This window comes from Macaca mulatta, chromosome 15 (genome assembly GCF_049350105.2).
Source record: "Macaca mulatta isolate MMU2019108-1 chromosome 15, T2T-MMU8v2.0, whole genome shotgun sequence".
Classification (NCBI taxonomy): Eukaryota; Metazoa; Chordata; class Mammalia; order Primates; family Cercopithecidae; genus Macaca; species Macaca mulatta.
This window is the reverse complement of record NC_133420.1, coordinates 105687405-105712138: the sequence shown is the minus strand read 5'-3', so window position 1 is coordinate 105712138 and position 24734 is coordinate 105687405. Positions and strand designations below refer to the sequence as shown.

The window sequence follows — 24734 nt, the reverse complement described above, 5'->3', positions numbered from 1 at the left end:
CAGATTCATTATTTTAAAGCCTTTTTGTTTTTCCCCATTGGTTTAGAATTCATCAATCATGAGGTGAGAAAATGTTCCGTTTTCTAAAAGGAAAAGGCGACACTACTGTTTTGATCATCAATCAAGAGTTCTGTAGTATCTTGGAGATGCTGCTCAACCATGAACTTCAGGAGAGCACAGAGATTAAAAAAAAATAATAATCAAAGTTTCCACTGATGGAAACTTTACAAAGCAGGTGTGTGTGTGTGTTTAGCAAGGAGAAAAGGGCAGTTCTTTAGGAGTTGGTGGCTGGGATATGCTTACAGGAGACCATAATTGTCATTGTCTTATACACAAACTTCTCTCCTAGTTTTTTTTTTTTTTTTTAAAGTTTTATTTTGAATCAGAAAATACCAAAGGTATAGGTCTCCAGGACACAGGCAGAACAAATTTCTTAGAATATATGCTTTTCTTATGATTAATTTCATTGGTGAACAGGTGGAGAAGTGAGAATTTGTACAAGGAAGTCTAAAATCTCTGATCCCAATGTCATCCTTGTATTCTTTACTTCTAAAAATTGCTAAAAAAAAAAATTCTAGGGTAAATGGATGATATAATTGTAAACTGCATAGGAGTTAGTTTTGCCTTTGGGGTACATTAGATCTCCAGAATAACACAGATCTTTTTTTTCTAATCTGTCGAGTTTTTGCTACATTTTTATATTATAGCATTTTATAATACGCCTCCTCCTTTATTGCCACTTTTCCTAATAAAGGTATTAATGAGAAGGAATATAAAGATTACTTCTTTACTTTAGGTCTTCTCTTTCTATCTTTTCTTGCCAAAACATGGTGAGAGAGAAAATGTTTACATGAAATGGCATTGTTGCCCTGGGTTCTGATTTATTCTTTTAATGTTTCTAGAAAAAATTGCTGGTAGTCATAATCCACGGATTGTAGTTTTCAGTTGAAGACACAATAAGCACTGAAATCAAGCTTCCTTCACAACTGGAAATCCAAACAAAAAAAGTGTGTTCTGGTGAAAAATAGAAAATACCTACTGTTTGGTCAAAAAAGTCTTGGACCTTGCAATATTATCTGTGGCCTAATTCTTGAAACAGGAAAATGGCTCCATATACTGCCCCCTTCCCAATATGTACCATCTTGACAAGGCTTTGATGTCACTGACAGAAATAGAGTTTGTATACAGAGGCCACACATTATGTTGATTCCTTTGTAGACTTATTTCTGAGTTCGTACCATCCTGCCATTGACTATAGATGAAAACTCTGGCTGGGAAAACAAAATCCTGATTGTCTAACATAAAGGTAACATATAACACAGAAGGTAAATCATAGAAGAGAGCCTGACTGAACCTCCATTGCTAGTAGGTATGGTATTTAAGCCACAGTGCATGTGCATGTATAAGTAATAGTCATATATAATATTCTCACATATTATATACTTATTACATACATGCACAGTACTTTCCAAGACAGCTACAAATTTACACATGCATCAACTACCTAAAAACATAGAAATAGGTAAGCCTATTTAGTGGAATTTTCTTAAATTATATTTGAACAATCAACAGGAAAAGTAATCATGTAAAGTACCGCTCTTTTCTTGTATATATCTACAATAAAATTCTATAAACAGTTGTCTCCCAAAACATACCCGAATAAAATTAAAAAAAGGATAACACCCAGTGTCCTATATTTGTATATTTATGGTCATTTCAAAAACAAACAAACAAACAAATAAAAGAGCCCCACTCAGGTGCATATTTACATTCTTCAAACTGTAGCGGTGAAAAATAATTCTATTAAGTGCAGGACATTCCTAATGTTGCAGTAGTGACATTTTTCTTAAGTCTTCATGAACACATTGCTTTTGTCTTAATGGTGATGCATTCCATGACTATGAGACAGTTCTCTTGTCCCCTTCATTTGCAGCCGGTGGCACAGTCAGGATTAAAGAGCTCCTTGTATAACGGAGGAAACAGTGTATTCACTATCTCTGGATGAGATTGCTTAAATACCTGCAGCTTCTCCCCGTGCAAGTTGCAAACTGCCGTGATGGTTGGTATCTTGGCTATTAACTGCAGAACGGAGAGACAGAGAGGGAGATAGAGAGGGAAGCTCATTAGTGGAATCAGTGTCCTTTCTGGCCCCAGATGAAGGTAAACGGCTTTGGAAAAAGATGTTCAGAAAGAAAGAAGGCTCACTTTCAGCTTTTTCTCTTAGAACAAAACAAAATAAAATGTACTCCCTGCCCCTCGCCACTCCATCTCCTAATGGAAAAATAAAGAGTAAGGAAGCAAGCAAGAAAACAGGACCAAGATCCCTGATTCATTGCTCTTAAATGAGTATTTATGAGAGGTTTTCTAGTTTAATAGTTTTCCAGTTTAATAGTTACAAGTGGGTGCTCTGTAGGCAGGCTACCTGAGTTCCAAAAGAGCTTAGTAATGGCGTAGCTGTCACTTTGTCTGTGTCTCAGTTTTCTCATTCATAAAATGGGCTTACTAACAGTACCTACTTCATTGGGTTGTTGTGTGGACTGAGGGAGGTAATTCCTATAAAAGTGTTAAGAACACTGGAGATGTGAAGTGTAATTGTTAGTGAACACTATTATCACCCGTAATTTCCCATAGATTTTCGCGACATGAATTTGTAGCTTTGGAAGATGATAATATTTAGGGATATACAACCAAACTGTATGAGGTGTAATCTATAATAATCTGGACTGCTTGGCTATCAAGCTCACTAGCCCACTTGTATAGTGGCTCTCTAATCCATTTCCACTGTAATGCATAATATGAAACACATGGAGAATTTGGGAGGTCACTGGCACTCAGCTTCCTTAGGAAGGTGTTCTAAAAATGAGTGGAAGGATATCCACTTATACTTGTTAGGTTTTGATATACGTATCGTGTAAGATGTAATTTTTTGGGGTTAAGATACCCAGAAGACAGTGTTTAATAATAATTTAAATGCTGTGTGGGTCTTAGGAGATGAACAATTCCAGCTTTTAACACACTTATAGTTTAGGAACACTTCGAATCCATCACTTTTGTGTCAAAATTAGCTTAAACAAAAGTCACTGTGATTAAATTATTGTGAGAGAAATGTTCTTGTGTAGAGAACACTCTTATAAAAGGTAAGCATGATAGCTCATATAGCTGACTAAAGACACATTCGAAAGTAATGAAAAATACAATTAAACAAAACCTATTCTCGTCACCAGTTAGGCTCATCATCATATTCCCTACCCTGTTCAATGACAAGAATCCATTTTAGCCTTTGAAATAAAAGAGGAAATAGATAATTAGTTGCCTTGTGGTTTTTAAAAATCAGTAACTTCCACTCTTTCATTAACTTTCCTTTTAACAATTAATGACTATATAACCATACTAGGAGCAATTTAAAAACAGCATCAGGATGAGGGCTGTTGGCTCATTCAGTAAAGGGATCTAGAACATGTAAAGAAGTTTAGAGTTCAGACTTTCCAACCTTGACCATCTCCACTGCTATTTAAAGACGGGGATAGACATGAAAAATGAGGAATCTTTGTCAATAGAATGGATGCTAAATTTTAGACTGAGAATCAAAACTTTATCTCCAACATTATGAATTTTTTTTTCATTCTTGATACACCACAAGGAATTGCATGCCTAATAGGTAGCAGGCACCTTGGCTAAACACTAGAATGCACAAAACACTATGACTCTTGTTTCCAGTCTACTTGATGAGACTGATGAAATAAGTTTACCACACAGTCAAAAGCAGACTGAAAAACTGCGGTGAGTGCCAAGGAAGAATAGCGGGAGGAAAAGTGGGATGGAAGAAGGTGCTCTGACTTGTGGCAGGCCCGGGAAGGCTGCTCTGAGAAAGTGACATTGAAGCTGTCATGAGCTTCTGATGGAAGAGTGAGAGAGCTAATTAGGAACTGGGGCAGAGGGTACATACATAACATGCCCTAGGATCACGCGCAAAGATGCTGTAGCACTTGGCACTCTGGAAGAACCGAAGGCAGTTCAGGGTCGCTGGAGCAGTGGGTGAGGTAATGCCAGAGAGGTGTGCATGGCCAGATTATGTAAGCCCTCATAGTTCACGTTATGTTCTCTGAGAGGGTTTTAAGCAAAAAAGAAAGATGATTCAGAGTCCCATTCTGAAAGGCTCACTTTGGGTCCAGGGTGGAAAACTGTGTCTTTTCTATATTTTCATAGGTACACAGTGTTCAAGTGTCCACTTAACTAGAGTCGCTTGGGAAATTATTCAAACTCTCTTAACCAGCTGGCTCACACAGAAGGAGACTACAAGAATTTAGGAACAGTTCTTGTACATTGTAATTCTCCCTGAAATAGCTGTTGAATGCAGAGTGGCTTTGAACGCTTTCTACAATCATCTGCAGTTGAATTGATGATGTGCAGAGCTCCTGAAACTTCCAGACGCAACTCTATAATTATTGTCAATCTTGTCAATAAGAGTGACTGAGGAGTTCTTAAAAATGCAGATTACTGGGACCTACTCCTGGAGGATTCAGTTGCAGTGAGTTTGGGTGAAGCTCAGACTCCATGTTTGGAACAAACATTCCCTGCAGACACCGATGCAGTGGGTTCATGGGATCGACTTTGAAAAACACGGCTTCCGGGGTTCAAATTTTATAAATTTACAACTGGTTTTCAAAATTGAAAAGTTGAGCCAGGCACAGTGGCCCAGTTCTGTAATCCCAACTACTCAGGAGGCAGGAGCAAGAAGATAGCTTGAAGCCAGGAGTTCGAGACCAACCTGGCCAACATAGCAAGACTTTGTACCTTAAAAAATTTTTAAAAAGTAAATTATACATTGAATTTGAAACAGTCCTATGAACTATGTGTAGAATTAGCTGGTTTTCCAGGAGGCAGACATGGAAGTTCTCACATGTAGAGAGGGAAGGTTCCATATGCTTAGAGCTATTAGTTTGGTAGGGGTCAAGTAATGCAATTTCTGAGTTCCCTGTGATACACAAATACTACATAGAGAGGATTAGTCTGTTGATAAAGAACATGGGCTTTGGAGTTGGGCTGCCTGGGTTTGAATCCTATTTCTGTCCTTTACAGCTATGTGATCTCTGGCAAGTCACTTAACCTCTCGGCTTTCTTATCCATCAGATGGCGATTATAACAGTCCCTGCCTCAGAGGGAGGTTGTGAGGATTAAGTGAGTCAACAAAAATTTTTTTATAGTGGTTCCTGACACACAGTGGTGATCTATGTGGTAGCTGTCATGCTTCCACTCCCACAGTCTGAGATCTCTCTCTTCCTTTCAGGAGAGGAAGAGTCAAGGCCATGCTTTTCAGTCAAAGGACATGGAGGGCAGGAAGCCAGCTTAGCTCTGAACCAAACTCCAAAAGTGGAGTCATTAACCAAAAGTTAATGCATGGCAAAGTCAGCCATTGACGTTTATTGAAATGAAAAAGCAAAATCATATTGATTTTTCATTCTCTTACAGCAATTCAAGTAAGTTGCTTATTTTACTAACTGTGACTCACAATGTAGAATCCTATGTATAACAATTCTTGAAGCATTTTTTGGCTCCTTTAGTGACAGGGTGGTGTGGGACATGAAATGTATAAGAGGATGACTGAAACTCTTTTATAGTTGCTCATTTGCCCTGGAAATATTTAATTACGTGTCTGGTTTTGGGATGTTAATATGGACTCTTCCTCCTTTCCTGGAAGAAAACTGGGATTTAAGAGTCTGGTTCAGGACCCAGTTCTGCCTTCTTTTATGCAATTTGGATCTAGTTCCTGTTGCTCATCTGTAGAATGGGCCGGATGGTGGGAATTGCTTTCTGTTAAAGAGCACCCAGACCGCTTCAGCAAACAGCACCAAGAAGGCAAAGAGCTCTCCCAGCGTCCGTGCTCTCGGAATAGGCTGACTGCAAGGCACCCAGTCGGCCGTGGAAACAGAAGTGCCGACAGGGGCATCCATCACTCTGAGGCATGGTGGGCCAGGAGGCCATGCGGAGGCGGCAGCAGCACTTGTCAGAGCCCAGAAGAGCCTGGTGTAGAGAGCAGCAGGCAATCACTTACTGCTCATTAATATTATGCACTGCAGCCAGGGGACCCCCATTTCAAAGGGAGCTCAGAGCAGCCTCCACAGCGGTTAATAGCTCAACAACTTTTTAAACAGCTGGGGAAGTGATCCAGAAGCACTTGGAGATGGAGGGGGTAGTCAATTTGAAATCATCGTGAAATTCCTTCACGTTTAAATAATCCCCATAGCAGAAGTAGACAGAGGGTCTATCAAAAGGCATTTTCACACCCATCTCTTTCTTATGACAAGCATTTCTTATGAGAAGGGAGCTTTAGCTTCGACCTACAGGGGTCTCCAAGAAGAAAAAGCAGCTGTTTGAGAAGAGATAATAATCCTATGCTTCTCTCCAGAGGGCGGTTTTATGAGAAATTTCACAATTTTGTAACTGGTACGTTTGATGTTAGAAAAATGGAACATGCAGAGGGTAAAACTAGTGATCTTGTTCATGCGGGCTTCCAGGCCACCAAGTGCCCTCCAACCTAAACCAGGAAGCCAGCAATGGTTTGATCAAATTGGAAGAAGCTTCAGGAGCACTAATGAAAACAGGACACATAAAGTGAAGCTGAACACAGCAATTTCACATGTCCATTTGATTTTCTTTTGTTTCTTTTTCTTTTTTTTTCTTTTTTGTTTTTGGTTTTTGTTGAGCCAAATCTAGTTGGATTCGAATTATAACATTAAACTTGAGATATCTTTCCAGGTCCTAAGCCCTGCCCCCACCATCCTGACTCCATCCTTAGCATCTGTGTGGCAGTGCCTGTACTTTCTACCCTGGGCATGGCTGACCAAAGTGGAAGTGGACACTTGACTCAGCTGGGGCTGGAATAGGAAATCAGACTGAGAGTCAGCAAGCTGCTGTCTAATTGTAGCAGAAACTACCCGTAACCTAAGGAGCAAAGAACTAGCCATATTTCATCACGTGAACCAGGGAGGCACAGAAAACTGGTACTCAGAGAGGGAGAAGAATGAAGTAGATACCTATGGAGAGATAAGTGTGTAAGATGAATAATTTGGAAGGCTTCCCGATTCATCATTCCAGTACTTTCCTGATTGATGGCTGCATTTTAAACCTTGGGTTCTGTGAGATATTGCTTCATTATTTGTTTTATTTTTATTTTTTATACTTTTGCTTAACCTAGTTGGAGTTGGTTCCTCTTGTAACCAGAGTCTTTTCTTTTCTTTTTTTTTTTTTTTTTGACAGAGTCTTGCTCTGTTGACAGGCTGGAATACAGTGGTGTGATCTCGACTCACTGCAACTTCTACCTCCCGGGTTCAAGCAATTCTCCTGCCTCAGCTTCCCGAGTAGCTGGGACTACAGGTGCATACCACCATGCCCGGCTACTTTTTGTATTTTTCGTAGAGATGGGGTTTCACCATGTTGGCCAGGATGGTCTCTATCTCTTGACCTTGTGATCCACCCACCTCAGCCTCCCAAAGTGCTGGGCTTACAGGCCAAAGAGTCTTAATGAATACATCAACTTGCAATTTGATGAATGAGGAGTAATATCAAAAGCTTTCTTCTCATTTACGGGCCATTAATCTGATGGACAACCCTTGGAATTTCTGGATGTTGTACCATTAGTATATGCCAGCAAACCATAAACAGTTAAAATACATTGAAATAATCTGGCTTATCAGTGGAGTTCCTCAAGGAAACCTGCCATGTGTTATTCACCACTGTCTCCTTGCACCTGGCACGTAGTACCTATTCATAATAAATGCAGGTTCAAACAGAAAACTATCCCAGGAGAGAGCTGGCTTTCTTCAGTCTAGATTTGAAATTTAAAAACTTGGGGAATCTGTTGAACTGTTTTCTATAATTTTGCCTATTCTTGCATTCGTTTAAAGTATATTTACTGTTGGGAGGAAGCGTGAGGGAGGCTTTGGGGATGCCAGTTTTATACCTCGGCAGTGGTCACACGGGTATGCTAACTTTGTGATAATTCACTAAGGTATGTACTTACGACTTGGGAACTTTTCCCTATGTGTGTTATACTTTTTTAAAGTATAGACATTTCGAAATATAAAACAAAGTCCTGACCAAATAGAAATGCGAATGGGGAGACTAAGACCACGAGTCACATTGTCTGGGTAAGGGCTCCTCGAGTGCTGATTAGACAGACTATGCTGTTCAAGATGAAAGTGAACCCAAATCTCTAGTCACACCTGCTAGGAATTCTAATATAACACCCAGTTTTTTTGTTTTGTTTTGTTTTTTGTTTTGTTTTTTGGGACGGAGTCTTGTTCTGTCTCTCAGGCTGGAGTGTAGTGGCGTGATCTCGGCTCCCTGCCACCTCTGCTTCGTGGGTTCAAGCGATTCTCCTGCCTTAGCCTCTTGAGTAGCTGGGATTACAGGCGCCTGCCACCATGCCAGGCTAATTTTTTATATTTTTGATAAACGTGGTTTCACCGTGTTGACCAGGGCTGGTCTTGAACTGACCTTAGGTGATCCGCCCACCTCGGCCTCCCAAATGCTGGGATTACAGGCATGAGCAATGGTGCCTGGCCCATCCCATTATTAATCATAGTGAAGTCTATTTTGATCTCAGTGAGAAAGTGATAAAAATCACTATAAATGATCTTTTGCAGTTTTCATTGATCTCTCAATCACTGGTCCATAGACTCCATCTACAAATCAACATGATTGTTTTCCCTAAATCTGAATGATAATGCACTACCAATGTGACCAGAAATGATTTCTTTCAAGTACAATTTCAATTATTAACATGCAAAATAGGATTGTTTAAGCCTTCCATCTTTTAAGCTTTTTTTTTTTTTTTTTTTAGTAATTCATCATTGTTATAATAGGAAGACAAGCTTCTCTCTCATATTGATGATATAGTCTTGTTATCTTTATGCTAGAAACAAACATAGGAGTTAAGAAGTTAGTGAATCTGTTGGCATGTACCTTTCCCAGCTCAGCTTACTGCAATTCTCCCTGGGAACGTGCAGAGGTCTGAGCTGGAAAGAGACTATCCCTGGGCCTCTCAAACATTTAGGAGTAGCTGCCAAAACATTAAGAGTTCAGGTGCTGGAAGCGGCTTAACTGGGTTCAAATTCTGGCTCTTCCACTTAGAAGCTGCTTAACCTTAGGCAAGATATGTAATCACCTGAAGTTTCAACTAATGAGAGTATAGTTTTGAGAATTAAATGTTAATCTATTTAGAATCTATCAGCACAGTGCCTGGCCCAAAGTAAATGCTCAATTCCTTTCAACTTTTGCCATTCTTTTTATCAGTCATGTGATTCTGATCGTGTATTTCTTTTCACTGTAGTCAGTGAGGCACTTATTTTTTTCCTCCACAGCATGTGAACTTGTATCTCATCTATGTCTATTTATCTTGCATATTTGACCTGCAGTAAATATTTATTGAGTGAACAAAAATGATAAAAATGAATTTTAGAAACACTTCCTACTTTGCCCTATTTCCACGTGAATGTTTCTTTTGCAATATGAAAGCCGTGGTTCTGATGTTGTATTAATATATCACACTATCATTATATCCTGCAAAGTGAAGGCTGCATACTCTAGATAGTGTCTCACCTGAAAGCTGAAGGTAATGCTCAGGTTCCTCACCTGGATAAGAGGATTTTGCTCAGACAGAATGATGGAAGCAAGAGAATGTGTCTGGAGTAGGCAGGTGAATCTCCCTCTTGTCTGAACCTCAGAGATTCTAGATCAGCCATGTCCAATAAAAATAAAATGTGGACTACAGATGTAACCTAAAACTTTGCAGCAGCCACATTATACAAAGTTAAAAGAAAGAACAGGTGGAAATTAATTTTATAATCTATTTTATATAACTTGAAGTACCTAAAACATTATTATTTCAACATAGAATCATAAAAAGTATGAATGAGATATTTTCCATTCTGTTTTAAATCTGAACTCTTGAAATTAGTATATATAAGTCTAAAGGCCTAGGAAGGAGAATCTTGTACCGTAGATGCCCAAGGTAGTGCTGGCCACGGCATAGTAGGTCAGAAGTCAGGAAATCAAGGGAATGCCTCCCTTTCTCGTCTTTCTGCACCTTGTTGGAATGGGATGGGTGTGTGATGGGGAAAGGTGGACTTTGTACACTTGATTATCCGGAGTTAGACCAATCTCCTCTCTCTATGTCGTAGCCTGTATGGATTACGTCTTTTTGAGAAGTCTGGCTTCTTAGCAGTCTGTGGGGGACCCAGAGAAAGGCCTAGTGTTTACTCTGGGGCTCAGCTGTGTGAGGGAGGATCTGCCTGCTCTGTGGCCCACGTGGCAATGGCAGCGAATCAAGCAAACTATTTGAGGAGATGAACTTCAAAGTTCAAAGTTAGCACAGGCTTCAGTCATTCTTCTAAGTCATTCTCTTTCCATGGCTACCCTTAGATTCCCACTGCATTTTCATTAACATGACATAACCTTAGACTACACTAATTCCCTGTGGATGCAGGTGTGTGGTTAGGACATCTACATGGTTAGCAGGAGCTTAGAAAGAATCATGGGAAAAGAGAGAGCCCTGCGGGGGACAGGATGTAACTTTCTGACCAGCCAGAAACAGGAAGAGAGAGAGGGTGATTGTGAACTTCAGCAAAGTCACTATAGACTCCTCTACATCCTAGGAGAATTAGAAAGGATTTATCAGCATAGAGCTATGGGCCTAAAACCACCCAGAGGTGTGGTGTGGCCCATGATTCCTGGAAAGCTTGCATGTAAAGCACATGGTGAGGCACAGGCACTTGAACATGTTTTCAGAAGTGAATTCAAGGCATGGTACTCGCTGAATGTTAGTTGTGAGAAAATAAAAAGCAACATTCTCTCTAAGCCTGCATATGGTGAGCTGAGTGGGCTTTGCCTCTGAGGGATATCAGCAGTTCTCTATGCCTTCCTGTTGGATATATGTGTTGTTATAAAGTTAGCTATTTTCAAACTTCTCAATACAGCTTTGGGCAAGAACACACCTCCAGGAGTGTTGTATCTATTTTCAGGAGTGCTGGGAAAAATAAATATGCTATCTAACAATATTTCATGACTCTAATTAACCAGGAGGCACAAAAGGAGGGGCTAGACCAGGGAAGGCCAACATTAAGCAAGGCTCCAGCTATGGGCCTGACCTGGAGGCTGCATTTGGGAAAGGGCTGGACACATGCATCTGAGGACAAGATGTGAGCATGACAACACAGATCCAAGCTTTGGCCTTGGCTGTGAGCACACTGCCACAGCCTGGTCCCAGCTGGACTGGCCTTCCTTATCCTCCACCCTCTGCACCTCCCGTCAGGGCAACAAGAATGGCAGACTCAGTGACTTTAATAGAGAAAGCCCTAGAATGGAAGCATCAACAGTCTTTACAGTTCAAACATTTACTGCCCTCTCTCTCACCCTGTCTCCACCACTGGCAGTGGTCCTGCTGTGCTAAACTGAGTGGGGAAAGAGCATCACAGGTTCCTAATCCCCACAGCTGTCTTCACTGAGGAAGTAAACCTCCGAAAGTGAGTCATGGCGACATCCAAAGCACAAGTCACGGAGCTCTTCCTGGAAGCCTCACGGGCATGCTGACCTCTGGACCTGGACTTTGCACACACTGGACGCTTTGCAGCTTTGAGGCTGGAGTATTGCTCTCAACTAAATGACCATAGTGCACTGAGTACTAATTTGGATCCATAAGACTTGGCAAAATCAGTCTTTTTCTTCACTTATTATAACAGGAAAATATCAAAAGAGTCCTTAAAACAATCCCACTGGACTGGACGTTGGAAGGCAGCACAAGATGTCAGGAAGAACCTTTGTTTGTCTCTTTAGGGAGTCAAAGAAGCTAATACTGAAGAGACCTTAAAGACCATGCAGCCCAACCTACTCATTTCCCAGACAAGAAAAGTGAAGCCCAGAGAACAGATGGGCTGCCTCCTCTAGTCATATGGGGATTAAAAATATATATGTATATTTATTTTTTATATATATATATATATATGTTTTTTTTTTCCCATGAGCTTTAGTGAAAGTGACCAGTGTTATCTCATTTCCTGGCTTCTCAAATCCAAGATCCAGCCAAATCTATTATTTATAGACTGAATATACCTTATGCTTTCCTACCTCCATGCCATTGCCCCCATCACTCGGAATGTCATCCTGCACTTCTCCAACCTCCCAACTTCCATCTTTTGCAATAATTTTCATCTATCAGTGATTAGCTCAAATATGCCATCTCTTAGATAAAAATTTCTCTGTGAAATAATACTTTTTTTCTGTCAACAACAACAGCTACCACACAGCAACAGCACTTACATATGACCCATTATGGACTGGGCAGCTTGCTTACATTTTATCTCATCTAGTTCTCAAAATAGCCATATATTGGGTATATCTTTAGTCACATGTCCAGGGACACTCAGCTAGCAAGTGGCTTTGATGGTTTATTATAAATATGCTATGTACCATAATTATGCTGATAAGGAGGAGAAACTAGATTCTTTAATAGGGTTTTTTTTCCCCCTAATCAACTCTCTCTTTTCCCCAAACCAAAATACAGGTTAACACATGGGGATTGAAATCTTCTAGTTAATATTAGGATACATAATCCGCACGTTTTCAAACCTTCTAAGGTTAAAGTTGGGCCCACAGTAGAAGGCACTGCTACTTGAACTTTAATTTCAGGAAGAAGGCATGTGGAAAGTGTGTTGGAAGGTGTGCTCTTGCAGGATGCAGTTCAGTGATTGTGGATGAGCCCTGTACCTCTAACCTGGTGTCTGTTAACACCTATTCAGGGTTGAATACGTCAGTGGTAGAAATAATCTGTGCACACGTCACAGAAGGCAGATGTACCCTCTACCTACTGGAGATTTCACTGGAGCCCCTGGATTTCAACACAACATTTTGGGCACATGTGCATTTTTTTAGAGACAGGTTTCACAACATTCACGGGAGTCCCCAAGGGATCTATGAATAACAAATATTAAGAATGGCCCTGTTTTAGAGGTATTGTGGAAGGCGGAAGAGCTCCATGACTACGATGGCATAAGGAGCCTTTCTGAAAAGATAAGAAGAATCTGTGGTGGGATGAAACAGTTTCTCTCTCATTTAAATAAAATATTTCTTTTTGGGAATTTGTTGAGAGGGCATCCTAGACAGTGATGGTACATTTATCCAGAGTGTTAAAGCAGCCAGGAGCTAACAGGGCTCACTCCCTATTCCTAACCCTCCAGCATTTGATAATGGACATTTGAGACTTAGACAAATGCAGTGACTTATCGGAAGCCACAAAGATCAGACCTGCGATAAATGAAAATTCAGTTCTCATTCAATTTCACGGTCAGTCCGCATTCGTTCAGATAACACCCTGTTGAAATGATAACTGTTGCAAGAAAGGAGCCACACAAAGACCCAATATCTGCATGTGGCCTACAGAAGCAATGCTTTGTCACCTGGTTCTAGCCAATTTTATCCAAGAAATAATCCTCTTCCAATGCTTTTTCAACTTTGCAACATTACCTGTCTATAAGAAAAGAACCGAATTGTGTACTTTTCCAAATAAAGATGGAGAAAGGGAAGTTAATCTGATCTACAGCTGACATAATTTTCTTTCTTGCCTTCAAATATCTTTTGTTCTTCAATTTCTGTCTTCTTCCTACCTCACATACCTCAAATCATAACCAGGACAGTGGGAGGTAGAAAGTGGTGAAGCACAAACATTTTACCCTCCTAGGGGAGTAATAATCACCATTTCACAACGTGCTAGAATCTCATTTGAACATCACAGCACATCTGTACAGGAGAAGAAATGGTAATCTTCATTTTCTAGATGATGAGACCATGGTTTTCATACAAGCACACAATCCTCCCAAGCAAGCAGAATAGCAAGAATTTTCATCTAACTTTGTGTTTTTTCAAGACTTTAATTTTAGGATGGTAAATATGGGGACAAAAGTCTTCAGGAGATCCCAAATGCAGAAAACGTCCCTCCACATTAATTAACAAGATGTATTTATGCAGATACGCTACCAAGCAACTATAGAGACACACGCATATATTTACATTATTGTCTTTTCTGCCCAGTGAATCTGAAAGAAAGCATGTTGAAGTTCTGCTATTGACTGGGAGAATACAGGTGCAGAGAGTAGGTGATTTGTCCTTGACCACCTAATAAATGAAAAGTTACGTCAAAGAGAACTATTGCTCTATAATGTGGAAATGTTCTTGCTAGTGATGCGTTAATTTTAACAAAATGTTGCCATAATGAAGCAGCATATTTAACTCATGGAGGTTTTTTATAGCAGTACTCTGTATGTGCAAAGTAAAATCTGATGGTGTTTCCAAATAGAGTCTTTACCATCCCCCTTTTTAAAACAAAGAACTTCAAGGGCAGAGTGGGAAGGTTTTAATGATAAAAATATAAAGAGTAGGATTCCTATGATCTTTAACGAAGAATAAGCTCAATGTCTTAATTTCTTACCCTCTAAAATATTCTGGTTCTTAAGAAATCAAAGATACTTTAAAATCTAAGATAATTCTGGCTGCCCAAAAATTTCAGTTCTTGAGAAATCAAAGGTACTTTAAGATATAAAATAATGCTGAATACCAATCATTGAGAATTACCTTTTCCTTTGGGATTATTTTACTTTGGTAAACACTTTTTTTCAGTACTCTAATTAAAGATCATTCTTAATTAAGCTGAATCAAGAAACTGATGGCATGTGGCATGAATTTTGTTCCAGGGAAACTTGCTCATTTTGAAAGAACCTCTCAGCATGAGAGATCAGCGTTGCAGGGAAATTTACAAGTCATCAGTCTGATCTTGCACTCTGGGTAGGAATGTCGTTTATAACATACCTGAGAAGTGACTAGGTAGTACCTACTAGAACATGACCTATGACACGGAGCTCACTGCTTTACACAGTAGTCCACCCCCACCCCCCCCCGTGCAACCATTATTATCATTTGATGGTTCTTATTTTCAATAAAAATCTACCTACTTTTAACTTTGTCCAAGACCTGGCTCCTGAACCAGCACAAAGCCCTCTCTTTCTTCACATATGAATTTTGAAGACTTGTTTCCTTGCTTCGAGTGTTTGTTCTTCTGATAAAACACCCTTGGTTTCATTGATTTGTCTTCCTGCACCTTGGGTTCAGATCTGTCAATATCATCCCTCTACAAGAAAGCGCTTTTTGCAATCTATTACAATTCACTAGTCTCTCTTTTAAATTGCATACCTCAAAATTTATGCAGTCTTTGGTAACTTTCAGAAATTGCTGCTGCTGAGAAATTTCCCTTGATTTATAAGCAGGCCTTTTTGCTCACTGTGCTCTCTTTTGCTTGTGGTGGCTCTGTGATCTGGGGACCTACCTTTGCCAAGGTCTCATCATCCAGGTGATTCTTCTGAATCACATGTTGAAGTGCAAAATAAATTTTTTCCTGAAGCTTCTGGACCTTCCTTGGTTCTATAAGCCAGGCTCGGTCTGATGAAAGAAAGAGTAGATAAGTGGAGGGAACATCAACTTTATTTTGCTTCACCCACATATATAAGTGCCAAACTTCAGACCCATTTCATATTATTTAGTTCTAAGTTGCTTCTGAAGACATGTCATTATTTACATAAAGCATAAGTATTTCATAGGCAATACCATGATGCCAGGAATGCACAATGTTATGACACAGGAAATCACTTTGCAGAAAAGGACACAATGGTTCAGATGATCTGCTTCTTTGTTTCTTATTGTCTGTGACAATTTACATCTCTCACTCTTTGCTTTGGACATATGCTTAGGTTTTCTTTCAAAGTAGAAGTTAGCGATTTGTGAAGAATTATAGAAGTGAAGAAAATCACAGGAATATTTTTGGTGTTCAGGATCCCTTTTCCTTTTCTCAGCTTATTTTCTCATCAGATATAAAGCTGAAGCTATGTTAGAATTTATATAGCATAAACATAAATCAGTTTCAAAAATTCACTTCTAAGTTCTATTTTCCTATATTGAATTCTTAAATGGTGAATAGGATAATCCCTTCTTTCCTTCCTCCCTCTCTTTATCTGTTTCTCCCTGCCCTCAGACCCTCTCTCCCTTCTTTCCTTCCTTCTTCCTTCCCTCCTTTCTTCCTCTCTTTTTTTCTCCCTCCCTTCCTCCCTCCCTCCCACACTTCTTTCCTTCCCTCCTCCCCCTCTCCTTCACTCTCTCCTTCCTTCCTTCCTAGAAGATTTATACACCGTGGTGACAAAATTCAGCCCAGTGCCTTAGTTTGGACCTTTATGGAAGAGACACTCCAAATCTTCAAATGCCGAACAAATACTCATGGAAAAGAACTCGAACATGATCTTCCTGAACACAGTTCAGGTCAGGTAAGAAACTCAATTCTGTAACCCTAGACAGGATGAAGACAAGTCTAGCCAACAGTTAAGCAAACCCTTACGTAAGTGAGTACAAAAGCTTTCAGTGACAATTGTCAATCAGAATACATTAAGTTCCCCTCCCTCTCCCTTCCCTAAGCTGTTTGGAGCTGAATAAACAGTGGCTTTTATGTCAGGACCCTGGAGAAAGAATAGGGGGCTGTCTGGCAGGAGATGGAGCCTACATAGGCTGGAAATCTTTTTGAATATGGCACTAAGCCAGGGTGGCAAATGAGGTATTTGGAGTTCGTAAAGCCTCTCAGTGTGGGTCTGCTAGCAGCACTGGAAGAGTCCCCACTAGGTAGAGTAAACCAAATTGCATGCTTCCAAACTTCTCAGAATTTAATGATGATAGCATGTCTTTTTTCTAGAAAAAGGCCAAACAGCTCAGCTGATTTCTAATTCAGAAGGAAGAGGCTAGCTTTTCTTCTGGAGTGATCATTTTCACAGATCGTTCATATTTAATATATTTAATATTTCATGTTTTAAATATTTGCTGCTTAAAATTTACTGACTTGCTACAAATATACCTAAAGAGAAGAGTGACTCTAACGCTTCCTTTGAGCAAACAAGAACTAGAGGAAAACCATCTCCCTCATCTATAGATCCACTGGCTTAGATTTCGTTTTCTATTGAACTATTCTCAATGGAAATAATCAAATGCAATGAGAAAATGGTAGAAGGAAAATTATTTGGCATGTGGCTGCTAACAGAGAAAAGTATTCTTGTCACTTCTTCCATCTATCTTTGTGCTTCCAAGCCTGGGAAACTTTCTAGGGTTTAAAAAAAAAAAAAGGCCTAGAGGAACAGCTTGATTTTAGACAGAGCCATAAAAGAAACTGTTAGTAAAAACACTCTATGTGATAACTAATTTCCATTTTTGATAAAGTGGTTAAATAAAAAACAGTAGCAAATTAAAAATATCCTGATAAGACCATCAAGAATTGTATTAGGAATAATAAAGCCTAACAGATAAAAACTGTAGACATTGGTGTTACTGGAAAATATAGCTACAATGGCATGTTAAAATTATAATGTGTAATCTTACATCACAGGTAAGATTAATTTCTTTCAGTTTCACTGAAAAATATAATAGGGCATATATAAGAAAAGAGTTCTGGTCTCTACAGATAAATGGTTAACAGAAGAAATGAGTCTCTTGCCTTAAAAATTAGGCAGGAATTTGTTTTTCTTTCTGTAGAGACCTGTCAGTGATTCTGTTATCCCTTAACTCAAAATGTAACAAAACAACAGCTGAGTAAGTAACTGAATTCTCATTCTGGCTAAAGAGCCATGTATTTATTACTATATTATTGTCGTTATATTATTATGATTATATTATTTATTATTATATTTTAAGCTGGCATATACTTTGTTTTGCTTTGTTTTGTTTTTTTGAGACAGAGTTTGTTTTTTGAGACTCCAGTCTTGTTTCCCAGGCTGGAGTGCAATGGCACAATCTCGGCTTACTGCAACCTCCACCTTCTGGGTTCAAGTGATTCTCCTGCCTCAGCTTCCCAAGAAACTGAAATTACAGGCACTCACCACCATACCCACTTAGTTTTTGTATTTTTGGTAGAGACGGTTTTTCACCATGTTAGCCAGGCTGGTCTTGAACTCCTGACCTCAGGTGATCCGCTGGCCTCGGCCTCCCAAAGTGTTGGGATTACAGGCATGAGCCACCACGCCAGGTGTAGCATATACTTTTAAAAAGTATTTCACTCACTACAGTTCTAGTCGATCCATAAATATTGTCATACCTTGAATTCTTTGAAAACTTGGCATTTCTGTGCATTTTAGAGCCAGCAGAGGTCTTAGTTATTATGGAGTCCATCCTTTTTACTTTATAGACGAGGAAACTAGGGCTCTGAGGGGTCAAATGTCTAATATCACACAGATACATGGTGACAGAGCTGGTACCAGAATGTCCACCTCCATGTCTGAAGTTTTTCCTCTTCTACTAGGCAGTCTTCAGTATGAGTAATTTTCCCCTCTGCTGTCCTCACCTCTTTTAAAACTTCTGATACAAGTGACCCTTCTACAATGTGGGTTTGAACTGTGTAGGTCCAGTTAGATTTTCCTTCTGTTTCTGCCACCCCGGGACTGCGAGACCAAACCCTCCTCCTCCTCCTTCTCCTCAACCTACTCAGTATAAAGATGACCAGGATGAAGACCTTTATGATAATCCACTTCCACTTAATGAAAAGGAAATCTGTTTCCTCTTGCTTATAATTTTCTGAGTACCATTTTCTTTTCTTTAGCTTACTTTACTGTAAGAATACAGTATACAATACATTTAACATGCAAAGTATGTGTCAATCAACTGTTTATGTGATCAGTGAGGTTTCTGGTCGACAGTAGGCTATTGGTAGTGAAACTTTTTGGAGTCAGAGGTTACATGCAGATTTTTGACTGCATGCAGGGGGTTGATGCTCTGACCCCTGCATTGTTCAAGGTCCAATGTATTGCTAAGAAAATAGGCACTAGCATTTGTCTGAAGTGAGAACGTCAACATGAATTTGGGCAAAGATGCCAACACAAGAGGTATTTAAAGAGTAGTAAGTGTTCCTTTTACTTACGTAGGTCCCCATTCTGGAGCTTTCATTTAGGTACATTTCTACTGTGTCTCATCCAACTGGACATTTATTTTCTAGGTACTTTATTCTTAAAGTCAAAATAGAACTTGGCTGTAACTCAGGCCACTATTTGTCTTCCTTTATTTGTTAAGGAATGATTCTGCTTATCTGAATCTGGAATAACCCCTACCCCATGCTCTACTCTTGCTTTTGGGCCAAAATTGGTCATTTTAATAAACTTGAGGCTACTTCGCTTTTCACTGTCCAAAAATATCAGAAGCTTGGTCTTTACCAAAATGCAGTTCTGTTAAAGTTTCTCCTGAACACTTTGGCTTAGGCAGGTGTCATCAATGTTAAAAATAGTAAAACAAGTTTTTTAAAAAGGTAAGAGAACTGAGACTGCCCTACCTGGAGATATCAGAACAGCAGATGAGAACAAAGCGATCTCCTCCTCGGTCAGCTGCAAGGAACACAAATTCTTTGCAAAGTCAAATGCTTCATTCACTAGGTCATCAGAACCTATAAAGGAGAAGAAAAATGGAATAAAAATACTTGAACTTGAAATGGGGCAAGAGTAAGAAAAATCTCATAATCAATAAGCTATCCAAGGAGGTGCATACTAGACTTCTAGAAAAGATATTTTTTAAGTTTCTAATTGTAAAAAGTGATTGACACTAATCAAAGAATGAGAAAATTGGGCAACATCTTGGCCAGGCAATCGAAGTTAACATTACTTACCAACGACAAGCAAGTAGACTTGGTGCGTGAGCAGTGTCACATCTGCCTGGGAGTCCATACTATGATTATATCCTTATAAATTTGAAACACTTTCGCATTAAAGAATATAAAATAAGTGATTTGGGGATCCTTTACAATAGAGATAGTATTCATAGAAAACCTAAAACATTACATATAGGGGCTGAGAATTGTCAGTCTTCGTAGCACTTGAAGCTAGCAATGTAAGGTATTCTGGTCTTTTAAACTGAGACGTTAGAAATATCTTATGGAACAGAGATGAGATACACTTCAGTTTTGCAGTTTCCTTGGAAATTTGATTAAGGAGCTAGAGTTCATTTCTTATTACCTTCTAATGAATGACTCACAGGTCAGTTGCTTAGCTGTTGTGAATTTTGGAAAATAATGTTGCATCTCTACACTGATCCCTGGTAAATGTTTATTTGATGAAGCTGGAAATATACTGAGGTTGCTTGCCAAGGCTTTTCCTCCTTTCTTGAAAATCTAGCCTTGGAGATGACATGGATGTGTATCAACTGTAGAAGGGAAACATTGCCAGCCCCGATGGACTTCTTGTTGGCTGCCATATCAACTAACAGCACAAGAGGTGAAAGGGCAGTGGCCTTCTTTGGTGTCCATGGGCAGGATATGGAACAAATGGCACTATCAATCGTTAAAACGTTTCCTGGCATCAGCCCATCTTTGCTAATGTTCTTCCTATCCATGCCATGCACTGATGACTGGATGTGATGATATACAACACTTCCAAACAAAGACTGACTCTGTTAGTGCATTCCCGCAGGAATGGTCTGGGATCATTGTGGACAGGTTGGCATGAACTCTCTGTGCTCCCAGAACTTTGTGAATTAACTTCTGTGGGTGAGAAACAAGTAGAGGAGCTCCTCTTTGAATTAACTATCTTAACTCATGATGATAAATTGACATAAGAAACTTAAGAGGTCACCCCCATGGATGACCAGGGGTCTACGCAATATACAATAAAGTTGAAAAAAAAAAAGCTGATCTCACAAAGAATGATCTGTAATTCAGCCCAGCTCTTTTAGCATCAGTCTCTGGTTCTTTCTTTTTCTTTCTTTCTTTCTTTTCTTTCTTTCTTTCTTTCCTTCCTTCCTTCCTTCCTTCCTTCCTTCCTTCCTTCCTTCCTTCCTTCCTTCCTTCCTTCCTTCCTTCCTTTCTTCCTTCCTTCCTTCTTTCCTTCCTTCTTTCTTTCTTTTTTTTATAGGGTTTCGCTTTGTCACCCAGGCTGTAGTGCAGTGGTGTGAAGATGACTCACTGTAGCCTCGATCTCCCAGGATCAAGCACTCTTCCTGCCTCGGCCTCCCAACTAGCTGGGACTACAGGCGTGTATCACATGCCTGGCTAATTTTATTTACTTATTTTATTTATGTGAGATGGAGTCTTGCTCTGTCACACAAGCTGGAGTGCAGTGGCATGATCTCGGCTCACAGCAACCTCCGCCTCCTGTGTTCAAGCGATTCTCTTGCCTCAGCCTCCCGAGTAGTTGGGATTACAGGCGTGAGCCACCATGCCCATGTCTCAATAGGGTTGTTTTCAGGAGGGTCTTCAGTTCTCTCTTTCTTTTGTATTGGAGGCCACAGTTACAAGATCAGGAGAGGCTCGCCTGAATTAGAAGCTCACCTGGTCCATCCCTTATCGAATAATGAGATACTGGTTCACATCAAAGAATCAAGGCATTTCATTTGCCAATTTCAATCTAAGTGGAGAAACTGATGGTAGCTAATAAAATTGTGTCCTCATCAAAGGGAAACTTACCTAAGGCTTTGAACATTTGCATTCCTCCATATTTTCCTTCAAACAGAACAGTGTTGTTTAATGGGTTGAAGGCACGGCACATTCTCACTAAAACCACTTCCAAGCAACCTATGAGTAAAAAATAAAAATAAAAATAAAGTAAAAATATACATATATATCCAATAATAAGAAGTTATTACTGTATATAGCTAAGAGACTTTCAAGAACTTTAAAACACACAGAGAGACACATACAGACACACAGGCACACACCTGCAGAAATCCCTTAAGTTCCTTCCCCTAAAATAACTATTAGGTTGGTGCAAAAATAATTGCAGTTTTGGCAAAAACCTAATATATTTGCACCAACTTAATATGTTAGAAATAAAGTTTTCTTGATACTTACATGAAGAATTAAGGAGAAAATATATTTTACAGGTGGCTAAGCTGGAGGGCAGTGACATTACTTGTTGAAAATAAATTTCTCTCTATTTTTTTGACTAATATTAAAGCTAGTTCGATTCTTGAATTCGCAATTGATGAAATGAGGGCAGGAATTTTGTCTGCAGTGATAGGCTGCCATGATTATTGTATTCACTCTTGCATCTCCAGGACCAAGAAAAGTTTCTGGCACATAGTAGTTGCTAAGTAAATATTTATTGAATGAATTTGTTTACTACCATTGTTTTTCCCTTTGAGCACTATTAACATCCTGAGGAAATACTGCTGCATAGCTTCTCCATATTTTGGAGAAATGGACTTTTGCCCCACAGTGTAGTTGAAGTCAACAGCCAGACTCAGCAGCCACAGATTTGTATGAGAGCATCATACTGCTGATTAGCCTACAACTTTGGTACCTGTCTTAGTCCACCACTTTATCTTTGTGTCTCTGTTTTATTTCCTTTGCTGTAAATATGTTTGCTGATTTCTCTCTGCTTGTCTTTGGTGTGTCACCTAGCATAGAGGCTTATACATGGGGAGGATTTGCAAGTATTAATTGAAGGAATGCTTTTCTGACACAAACAGCAGATGGGTACCATTTATTGAGTATCTACACAATGGAAGGAACTTTGTTTGGCCTTTTTTATCTTTGCTCCTTACAGTAACTATTTCAGATGAGTTTATTAGCCCTATTTTATGGAGGAGTTACGTAAGGCCTACTTTTTTGACTAGAGTCAACATTTTTACGCCAGGTAGAGATGTTAAAGATTTTATGGTTCAGTGGTTCCCAAATGTCAGCCCATGGATTGGCTATATCTGAGTCTTAGTTAGAGATACAGTGAACTGGGTTCCCCTCCAGGAGATCTGGATTCCATGGGACTCACGGTGCCCATGTCTCTGAACTGTCAATAGTCTCCTTTGATGTTGTTGATGCAATTCCGAGTTTGAAATTCATTGTTTCTAGTCCATCTCTTTATTTTACAAATGAAGAAACTGCTATCTAGAGAGTTTAGCTCAAGGTCACATATCAAGTGTGGCAGATTTCACTTTTCAAAGAGGGTCAGAAAAAATATCTTCCATCCCATATGTTTTCTAGGACCTTACCACTCCCCTATCAAGTAGTAGAATCCATGTCTCCTGTCCTTAAATCTGGGTGGGCCTTCATGACTGATGGTATATAATGGAAATAACAATATTTTGTTTTCTGAAGTTAAGTTAGAAAAGTCTATGCATTTCTGCCTTGTTCTCTTGGGGTGCTAGCTTTTGGAGCATAGTGATTATGTTGTGAGCAAGTCCAAGCAGTCTATGGAGGGTCTCACATGGAGAGGAAATGGGGCCCCCAGCCCAGTTCCAGGCTGTCAACCAGCACAACTCATCAGTCATGTGAATGAGCCAATTTGAAAGTGGATTCCTCTGCCCTCAGCTGAACTGACTCAGTGAATGCCACATGGAGCAGAGATAAGGTCATCCCTGCTGAGCCCTGCCCAAATTGTAGCTTTGAGAGCAGAATAAATAATTCCTGTTGTTTTAGTTAAATTTTGCAGTGGTTTAGATGACTGGTACATCAAGTTGGCACTTAAGTCTAGGTTTTCATCAAGTTGCGTCATTGGGTAAAGAAGCAGCAATATCTTAGAATAGCAGTTATATTTGGCCCAAGTTCAAATGCCAACTTTGCCATGTACTGGTTTTGTAATATTGAACATAGATCTTCACTTCTCTGAATCTTTTCCTCCTCTTCTGTAAGATGGAAATAATAATATAGATCTCACAAGATTACTTGAGATGTCATAGGGAAACATAAACATATATGTGTGTTATTTTACATATGAATATGTTATTATTATTATCATGGCCTAGGACTATGAAAATTCACATAAACACCATTGTGGTTCTTATTTTCTATTTTCAAAGGGGCCCAAGAAAGACAAATAATTTCTTTTTCCTGTTTGGTAATAACATCTGCAAAGTCAATCATATGCAGAGTTTCTTGAGCTATTTCCGTTAAAATTGTGTGTGTCAGAGAGTGTGTGAGGGAAAGGTAGGGAAAGATTAGAGTACCGTGGAGTTTCTCCTGGTGTATACTGGCTGCAGGCTATCCTCATTAAAATGATTGGAAATGACCACAGAGGCAGAACTCAGCTAGCCTGCATTTTTTTTTTTCCTTTCACAGAAGGCAAGGAGTACGTTTTAGCGCCGGCTCAGCAATTCAGCCACCTTGACACGCTAATTACTTGCACTGCCTGTCAAGCTGCGTATCTCAACCTCCGCAATTAATAGCTCCACTTTCAATAAGCAAAATTGTGTTTGACTTCAAAGGGGAACTGAATGAGTATCAGGGCATTTTTATTACTGAGCGTTTCCTCGGGGAGTTGGCTGACAATGTGGGTGGCAGAAACGAGCTGCATATCGGAAGGAGGATTTTCTAGAACCAACACAGTGCTAAGGGCTGACCACATCCTTATCTGAAATAGGCCTCTCATGAATCTTCTTGCTTACCTGACTTCAGAAGTAGAATTTGATCATTTTGACAGAGCTCCATGAAGCCTGTTATCCGCTTTGCAAACTCCACCACGTATTGGATGGCGTGAGTGATCTGGATGGCACATTGTTGCCACAGTGCTTCCCTGGACTTCAGGAGAGAAGACACGCAATGTAAAGAGGGCAAACGACTTATGGAGAGTCCACAGAACACTCAGATTTGCCTTCCTGGTGTTCACCTGTCAGTTGGGGCCCAAGGAGGGAATTTATAGGATTCCTTTAAAAGAAGACGGCACTACTTTTATTTTATTTTTTCCCTAAGATAA

The 24734-nt window shown here is 39.6% G+C and overlaps 1 protein-coding gene across 1 annotated transcript in view; it reads right to left on the bottom strand.

Annotated features, from left to right (window-relative positions):
* Window positions 1-426: 426 nt before the first annotated feature.
* Window positions 427-24734, bottom strand: part of RORB (RAR related orphan receptor B) — a 189896-nt gene continuing 165588 nt past the window's right edge. Inside the window, 5 exon segments of the mRNA NM_001260751.1 lie at window positions 427-2079; window positions 15371-15483; window positions 19391-19501; window positions 21512-21619; window positions 24427-24559. Of these exon segments, the coding sequence (NP_001247680.1) occupies window positions 1924-2079; window positions 15371-15483; window positions 19391-19501; window positions 21512-21619; window positions 24427-24559 (621 nt within the window). The 3' untranslated portion in view covers window positions 427-1923.